General features: G+C 37.4%; 1 protein-coding gene and 1 non-coding gene across 3 annotated transcripts in view; both read right to left on the reverse strand.

The window, feature by feature from the left end:
* Nucleotides 1-8,895, reverse strand: part of SYN1 (synapsin I) — a 43,976-nt gene that overhangs the window by 24,719 nt on the left and 10,362 nt on the right. For both annotated transcript variants that reach the window (XM_029240770.1, XM_029240769.1), the window contains exons 2-5: nucleotides 7,366-7,423; nucleotides 7,170-7,261; nucleotides 5,114-5,270; nucleotides 4,853-4,942 (exon numbers count right to left, since the gene is read on the reverse strand). In XM_029240770.1, the coding sequence (XP_029096603.1) occupies nucleotides 4,853-4,942; nucleotides 5,114-5,270; nucleotides 7,170-7,261; nucleotides 7,366-7,423 (397 nt within the window). The remainder of the gene's footprint in view (nucleotides 1-4,852; nucleotides 4,943-5,113; nucleotides 5,271-7,169; nucleotides 7,262-7,365; nucleotides 7,424-8,895) is intronic.
* Nucleotides 4,461-4,567, reverse strand: LOC114906684. Its single transcript, XR_003796500.1, has one exon. It is a non-coding gene; the product is annotated as a U6 spliceosomal RNA (small nuclear RNA).

The following is an 8,895-nucleotide window of genomic DNA, read 5'->3' on the forward strand; positions in this document are numbered from 1 at the left end:
ATTCACAGATAAGCAAAAACTTAGATAATTTGTCACTAGCACACTTCTCCTACAAGAAATACTAAGAGAATCCTTCAGGCTGAAATGAAATGACACTAAACAGTAACTCACATACACATGAAGAAATAAAGAGCACCTGTAAAGGTAACTACATAGATAAATATAAAAGACAGTGTGAATGCATTTTTTATTTGTAATGCTTTTTTCCTCCTATCTGATTTAAAAGATAACTGCATTAAGCAATAATTATAAGTCTATATTCATGGGCATATGATGTGTAAAGATGTAATTTGTATGACAATAATAGCACAAAGGCAGAGTGAGGGAATAAAGCTATAAAAAGGCAAAGTTTTTTTTAATACTATTGAAATTAAATTGGTTTTAATTAAAATGAGAGGGGTATAAATTAAAATGTTAATTGTAATCCCCAGGGAAACTACAAAGAAAATAATTTTTTAAAAAACATGGAAAAAGAAACAACAAGAGAATTAAAATGGCACACAGGAAAATATCTATTTAACACAAAAGTATGCATTAATGGAGGAATACAGGAACACAAAAGGCATAAGAAATATAGAAAACAAATAGCAAAATTACAAGCATAAATTCTACCTTATCAGTAATTACATTAAATGTAAATTAATTAAACACTCCAATTAATAGGCAGAGATAGGCAAAATAGATGAAAAACATGACATAATTATATGCTGTCTATAGGAGACACACTTTAGATTCAAAGATACAAATAAGTTGAAGGTAAATGAATGGAAAAAGATTTACCATGCAAATAGTAACCCAAAGAAAGCTGGAATGGCTATACTAGCATCAGATAAAATAGACTTTAAAACAAAAATTGTTACTAGAGATAAAAAAGGACATTTTATACTGATAAAAGGGTCATTTCATCAAGAAGATATAACAATTGTCAACATATATGCTAACAACAAAGCCCCAAATACATGAAACAAAAAAAACAGGCAGAACTGAAGGGAAGAGATAGACAGTTCAATAATAATTGTTGGGACTTCCCTGGTGGCACAGTGGTTAAGAATCTGCCTGCCAATACAGGGGACACAGGTTCAATCCCTGGTCCAGGAAGATCCCACGTGCCATGGAGCAACTAAACTCGTGCACCACGACTACTGAGCCTGCACTCTAGAGCCCGTGAGCCACAACTACTAAGCACATGCACTGCAACTACTGAAGCCCGTGTGCCTAGAGCCTGTGTTCTGCAACAAGAGAAGCCACTGCAATGAGAAGCCCACGCACCACAATGAAGAGTAGCTCCCGCTCGCTGCAACTAGAGAAAGCCCATGCACAGCAACAAAGACCCAATGCAGCCAAAAAAAAAAAAAGCAAAAAAATAATAATTGTTGAAGATTTCAATACTTCACTTTAAATAATGGATAAAACAGCTAGACAGAGGATAAACAAGGAAAGAGAAGACCCAAACAACACTATAAACCAACTAGACCTAACAGACATCTATAGAACATTCCATCCTACAACAGCAGCATAAATATTCTTCTCAAGTGTACATAGAACATTCTCGAGGACAGACTATATGTTAAGCCACAAAACAAATCTCAATAATGTAAAAGAGCTGAAACATACAAAGTATGTTCTCTGACCACAACTGAATGAAATTAGAAACCAATAACAGAAGGAAATTTGGGAAATTCACAAATATGTGGAAAGTAAACAACACACTCCTAAATAACCAATGGGTCAAAGAAGAACTCACCATGAAAATTAGAAGATACTTTGAGATGAATGAAAATGAAGACAACATACAAAAATTGCTTATAGGGAAATTTTAGCTGTAAACATCTACATTTAAAAATAAGAAAGATATCAAATCAATAACCTAATCTACTTAAGAAACTATACAAAAAACAAAAACAAACACCAGAGAAAGCAGAAGGAAAGAAGTAATAAAGATTAGAGTGGAAATAAATGAAGTTGAGAATAGAAAAACAATAGAGAAAATCAATGAAACCAAAAGTTGGTTCTTTGAGAAGATCAACAAAATAAGCAAACTTTTAGACTAAGATTTTATTTTATTTATTTATTTATTTATTTTAAACTAAGATTTTAAAAAAGAGAAAACTAATTACTAAAATCAGGAATGAAAGAGACATAACTACTGACCTTAAAGAAATAAAAAGGATTATAAGAGAACACTATGAACAATTCTATGCCAACAAATTAGAAAACCTAGTTGAAATGGACAAATTTCTAGGAAGGCACAAACTTCCAAAACTAATTCAAGAAGAAATGGAAAATCTGAATAGACCTACAATAAGTGAAGAGATTGAATTAGTATTTAAAAAAACAAAAGAACTTCCTACAAAGAAATACCCAGGACCAGATGTCTTCACCAGTGAAGTATGCCGAACATTTAAAATAAAATTAACACTAGGGACTTTCCTGGAGGTCCAGTGGTTAAGACTCCATGCTTCCACTGCAGGGGGCGCAGGTTTGATCCCTGGTCAGGGAATTAAGATCCCACATGCCGCACGGCACAGCAAAAAAATAAAAAAAATTAAAAATTTAAAAATTAAAAATAAAATAAACACTAATCTTTCATTAACTCTTCCTACAAATAGAAGAGGAGGGAACACTGTCCATTTCATTCTATGAGGCTACTATCACCCTGATACCAAAACCAGACAAAGACATCATAAGAAAACTACAGATCAATATCCCTTATGATTATTGATACCATAACTTTCAACAAAATACTAACTGAATCCCATAGCATATAAAAAGGATTATATGTCAGACCAAGTGGGATCTGGCCGAAGAATGCAAGTGTGACTCAATTTGCATGAAAATCAATTAATGTAATACACCATATTCATAGAATAAAGGACAAAAAGCGTATCATATCAATAAACATAGAAAAAGCATTTGACAGAGTCCAGCATCCTTCCATGATAAAAACACTTCAACAAATAAAGAATAGAAGGGAGCTTCATCAACACTTAGGTAGCAGTTAATAAATGTCAGATGCACTGTTGTAACCACTTTATGTTCATTAAATAATTTAATTCTCACATTAACTCTGTAAGGCAGGAACTATTATTAGCCATATTTTACAGATGGGAAAACTGAGGCACAGAGCATTTAACTAACATTTCTTATGTTCGGAAGCTAATAAGTTGTGGAGCTAGGATTACAATACAGAAATTCTGACTACAGTGTCCATGTTCTTAACCATAGTCAGCTATACTGTCTCTCAGTGAATGTAAAATAATAATAATGATAAACAAACTTGGTTTCCTAAGAACTAATGATTTGATCTTCATCTGTTAGTAAACTTAATTCATAGTACTGTTGACTTATATCAGTGACCATAATTTGTAATACTTGTAAGAATTTTTAATATTAGTACCAATGTTTATTTAAGTTGCTAAAGCTGGGTCAATATTGATATTTAATTGTAATTTAATTCATAAAACTGGTGATGTTTATTTATATAAGTAAACATAATTTGTAACATTGTAAAAACCTTGTCAAATTAGTTATAAAACTTGATGGCATTGGTAATGGTGATTCAATTTCTTTTTTTTTTCCAATTTCTATTTGTAACTAAAACCTGATTCATAACTGTGGTACTCATAACTTATACTAGTAAACATAACTTTAATATTAGTAATTATTTATGATATCAATTGGATGTTAACCATATTAATAATGATTTCTGTTAGTAACTGTAGGATAGCTCAAAACATAGGTACTCATAATTTATATTAGTAATCTTAATTTGTAACATTGGCAGTAATTTGTAACAGTACTTTACAATGTTTGTACTAATAGTTTAATTTCTTTTAGTAATTATAACTTAATTCACAACATAGGCACTAATCATTTATATTGATGATCTTAATTTGTAACACTGTAATAAACTGTAATCTTAGTTGTAATATTTAATGATATTAGTAATGGTAATACAATTTTTATTATTAAGTATAATATAATTCAAAACAGGGACTTATAATTTATATTAGAGCATAATTTATAATATTGATAATAATTTGTAATAATAGTTATAATCTTCAATGATACTAGTAATAATTACTCAAATTCTATTAGGAACTATAATTCATAACATTGGCACTCACAATTTTTTATCAATAACAGTAATTTGTAATACTGGTTATAATTTATAATATTAGTGATTATATTTGTGGTATAAGTAGCCAACAATCCAATTTTCTATTTGTATACAATCTAATTTTTAACATTGCTACTGATAATTTTTATTGGCAATCCTAATTTGAAACACTATTAACATTTCTATCAGGAGGAATATTTGGTAACATTAGTAACAATGACTTGATTTGTATATGTAACATAATCTGATGTGCATCATTTTTTTTGTCTTTATTGAATTTGTTACAATATTGCTTCTGTTTTACGTTTTGGTATTTTGGCCGTGAGGCATGTGGGATCTTAGAATTATGGAACGCTTCATGAATTTGCGTGTCATCCTTGCGCAGGGGCCATGCTAATCTTCTCTGTATTGTTCCAATTTTAGTATATGTGCTGCCGAAGTGAGCGCCATAATCTGAATCATTACATTAATTCTGTTAATTTACATTAGAAATCAGTTTTTTAATACTGGTGAGAATAGATACTATAACAGGATCAATGATTTAATCACACTTGTAACTACACAGTAAATTCCTGGTAGTAATAAACCGTATCACGAAGCAACGTCACCCTCCATGTGCATGTGCCGGCTGCACTCTCTGATAGCATACCACTGGTAATACATCCATTGGCAGTACTATTGCAATAGGCATGATGCTTTTCCCTCCAGCTCACTCCCTTTCCCCAGACTCACCATCTCTTTGTGATTGGGGTAGAAGGTCTGATCGATTAGAGGGAATTCCTCTGTCCCCAGTTTCTTGTGCAGTCGAACCATCTGAGCGAACTATGAGAGGCAGGAGAGACGGGTCAGCAAGTCCCTTTACCTGGAGGGAGTCTCCAAGCTGGGACTCCAAGCTTCCAAACTTCCTCCGTTCCCCCAGATCACAGTGGTTTCAAGCTCCCGCATGCATGTATGAGCTGTTCTCTCTGCCAGTAGCACCCTTCTGTCACTTACCACCCAGGGCTTGTCACAGAAGTTGTAGACAGAATGCAAAGAGTTAACGCTGGGGATTCCGGCATACTGCAGCCCAATGACCAAACTGCGGTAGTCTCCATTCCGTGCCATGCTGAAGGCATGCTGGCGGATCAGCACGAAGTCTGGTTTCAGAGACCTGGGGTGGCAAGGGTAGAGTGTAGATGGTCCTCCCAGAAGCTCCCCACCACCTTTAGAATAAAGGTCAAGTCTTGAAATCTCCACAGCTCCTAGAAACTACACAGTGGTTTCTCACCTCAGCCACATACACAAGCTGTTCCCTCCACCACATGTGCCCTTCCTACCCTTTCCTCATCTGGTGGCCCTCTTAAGCCTTTCCTGCCTGCTCCTCTCCTCACCAAGGTGAGCTTGCAACTTGCCCGCTCAGCTCTCACAGCTCCCAGTCACAATCTCTCAGACTACTTCTGTCCACGAAGGATGCTGCCCAGAATAAATTCCAGCCTCAGGGCCTCTACATGGGCTATTCCCTGTGCCTGAAACGCTTCCTCCCTAGATTTCTACATGCTCCACTCCTCCACCTCCTTCAAGTCTTTCCTCAAATGTCTCTCACACTACTGGTCTACCCCCAACCAAACTACAGACCCTTCCCCAATCCCTTCACCAATCCCTATATCCCTTTGCTGATATTTTTTCCGAGCACTTTGACATTTCCTTCTTTATTTGTTTATTGTGTGTATCCCACAGTAGAATGTAAGCTTCACGAGAGCAGAGGGTTTTTTTTTGTTTTTTGGGGGTTTTTTTGTTTGTTTTTTTTGCGGTACGCCGTCCTCTCACTGTTGCGGCCTCTCCCGTTGTGGAGCACAGGCTCCGGATGCGCAGGCTCAGCGGCCATGGCTCACGGGCCCAGCCGCTCCGCGGCATGTGGGATCTTCCCAGACTGGGGCACGAACCCGTGTCCCCTGCATTGGCAGGTGGACTCTCAACCACTGCGCCAACAGGGAAGCCCCGAGCAGAGGGTTTTTATTTTGTCTTTTTTGGGGTCTGTTTTGTTCACTGCCAGGACCTCAGTATGTACAACAGCTCCTGGCACACAATAGATACTCAATAAATATTTGTTGAATGTAAAATGCTGAGAGCAGCACCTGGCATGCAGTAGACGCTCAAGAAATGTTTGTTGAATTAATATTTGGTTGGCCAAAAAGTTCGTTTGGATTTTTCTGTAAGATGTTATGGAAGAACACGAACGAACTTTTTGGCCAATCCAATAACTGAAAAGTTTGGCTTGTGGTCTTCTGGGATCCTTGGCTCTTCTCCACAAGAGAAGCTATCTCCTTACATTCTGTGCCTAAGTTCTTTTTCTAAAAATTGGAATATAATTGGCACGTTATATGTCAATTATTCTGTAAGTTTAAGGTGTATAACATGTTGATTTGATACATTTATATATTATAATATGATTGCCATTGTAGCATTAGTTAGTACCTCTACCATGTCACATAATTATTTCTTTTTTCATGGTGGGAATAATTAAGATCTGGTCTTTTAGCAGGTTTGCTGATTATGATACAATATTGTTGTCTGTATCCACCGTACTGTGGATTAGATCTCTAGGATTTATTTATCTACCAGTTGCAAGTTTGTACTCTTAAACAACATCTCTCCTATTCTTCCACCCCACCCCCCAGCCTCTGGCAATCACCTTTCTACTCTCTGTCTCTATTAGTTTGGCTCTTTCAGATTCCACATGTAAGTGATAGCATACAGTATTCCTCTTTCTCTGTCTGATTTATCTCACTTAGCATAATGTCCTCAAGATCCATCCATGTTGTCACAAATGGCAGGATTTCCTTCTTTCTCATTGCTGAATAACATCCCATTGTGTGTGTGTGTGTGTGTATGTGTGTGTGTGTATCACTTCTTTATCCATTCATCTGTTGATGGATACTTAGGTTGGCTATTGCAATGTGCCTAAGTTCTTGCTCACAGAAGGATGGGAGGGGAGGTGGGGACTCTCCCTCAGCTCTAAGGGAGCCCTTATGCCTCCCCCATAATACCAAGGTAACCTTTTTACACTCACCGCACAACCTTCACCCCATTCCGAAGAACTTCCATGTCCACAGAGAATCCACCATTGGCATGAGCCACGAGGTTGAGATCAGAGAATTCAGCCTGGGAAGGAAAAAAAAATCAGGGATTCACTCACATCACGCAAAAAAGACCACTCAGTTTGCAGTCTGGACAGTTGACCCCCATGTCCACCTGCCCCAACTAACCTGTTCTACTTTAATGTCAATTTCTCCATGGATCTTTTTCCCTTTGAAGTATTTCGCCCTGAAAAGGAAAAGCAGAGCACATCCGTCAATGCTCCAATCTCAGGAAGACGAAACCCAGGCTGGTCCTTTGACCCCTTTGCCCCTCCAGCGCCACTAGAGAAACTATAATGTGATTTATAATTGTTGAAATACTTTGAAAAACCTAACAGTTTTTTTGTGAACAATGAAGTCTGTTGTAATCCTTGTGGAGGTATGTAAATGTCAAAGGAGATTGCAAACTATAAAACAAGTTCTTAAAACACAGAGAGCAGGCATTTCCCAAAGTATGGTCTGCTTGTCACACTGCTATCTGAAAAGCTTTGCAAAACAAGGAGTGCTTTGTAAAGTGTAACATACTTTGAAATTGCATGGAGGTTTGTAAATGGTAAAGAACCTTAGGGGGTATATATATATGGAGTGTGCACAGGTATGTGTCAGCACCTATGTCTGCTTGTGTGGCCTGAAGCATCTCTCTGCTCTCTAGCCCTTTCCCAAGGAAGAACACATTCACCACGTGTGGTTGTGCACTGAGAGGGACACAGCAGCCATGAGTGGGCAGCTGCATTAGAAAAGGAGGGGCAGACTGAGGGGTGCAGGCTGGTGGGGGTTCTACAGAAGCCAGAGTCAGCCATGATGAGGGTGAGGAGGAATGCAGCTGAGGATGAGGGGAAGCCACAGGATTGGAGAGGCGTAGGAACAGCAGTAGATACATCACGAACTGCTAAGTCACTGTCCCTGGGCCCATTCCCATATGGGCTTCTCCCCCAGGCCCAGGATTCCTTCCTGACAGACTTCTCCACAGACAGAAGCTCATCCCCAATCAGGTTTCCCGTAGAAGAAGGCTGAGGGGAGGAGCCACTCCTGGGATTGCCTACATGCACACAATCAGGATCTCTGATATACACAGCACAACCGGCCCTAGTGATTTCACTGACATACCCCTAAGACCCCAAGCACAGCTATTTTCTCCTCTCTCTCCCTCTTCCCTCCTACCCCCTACTCCATCACTGACACTGTCCCCTCACAGATGTTGGAAGAGAATCTCTTAGACCTGTGCATTTTTCATTTAGAAAAGGATGATGATCATATGATATCGCTTATATGTGGAATCTAAAAAAATAGTACAAATGAACTTATTTACAAAACAGAAATAGACTCACAGATGTAGAAAACAAACTTATAGTTACCAGGGGGAAAGGGGGGAGGGATAAATTGGGAATTTGGGATTGACATATACACGCTACTATATATAAAATAGATAACTAGTAAGGACCTACTGTATAGCACAAGGAACTCTACTCAGTACTCTGTAATGACCTATATGGGAAAAGAATCTAAAAAAGAGTGGATATATGTATATGTATAACTGACTCACTTTGCTGTACACCTGAAACGAACACAACATTGTAAATCAACTATACTCCAATAAAAAAATTTTTTTTAAAAATTAGATGAATGGAAAAATAAATAAATAAAAAAATAAAAGTTATA

The sequence above is a fragment of the Monodon monoceros genome, unplaced genomic scaffold (genome assembly GCF_005190385.1).
Source record: "Monodon monoceros isolate NGI ecotype Baffin Bay Population unplaced genomic scaffold, NGI_Narwhal_1 Super_Scaffold_22, whole genome shotgun sequence".
NCBI lineage: Eukaryota > Metazoa > Chordata > Mammalia > Artiodactyla > Monodontidae > Monodon > Monodon monoceros.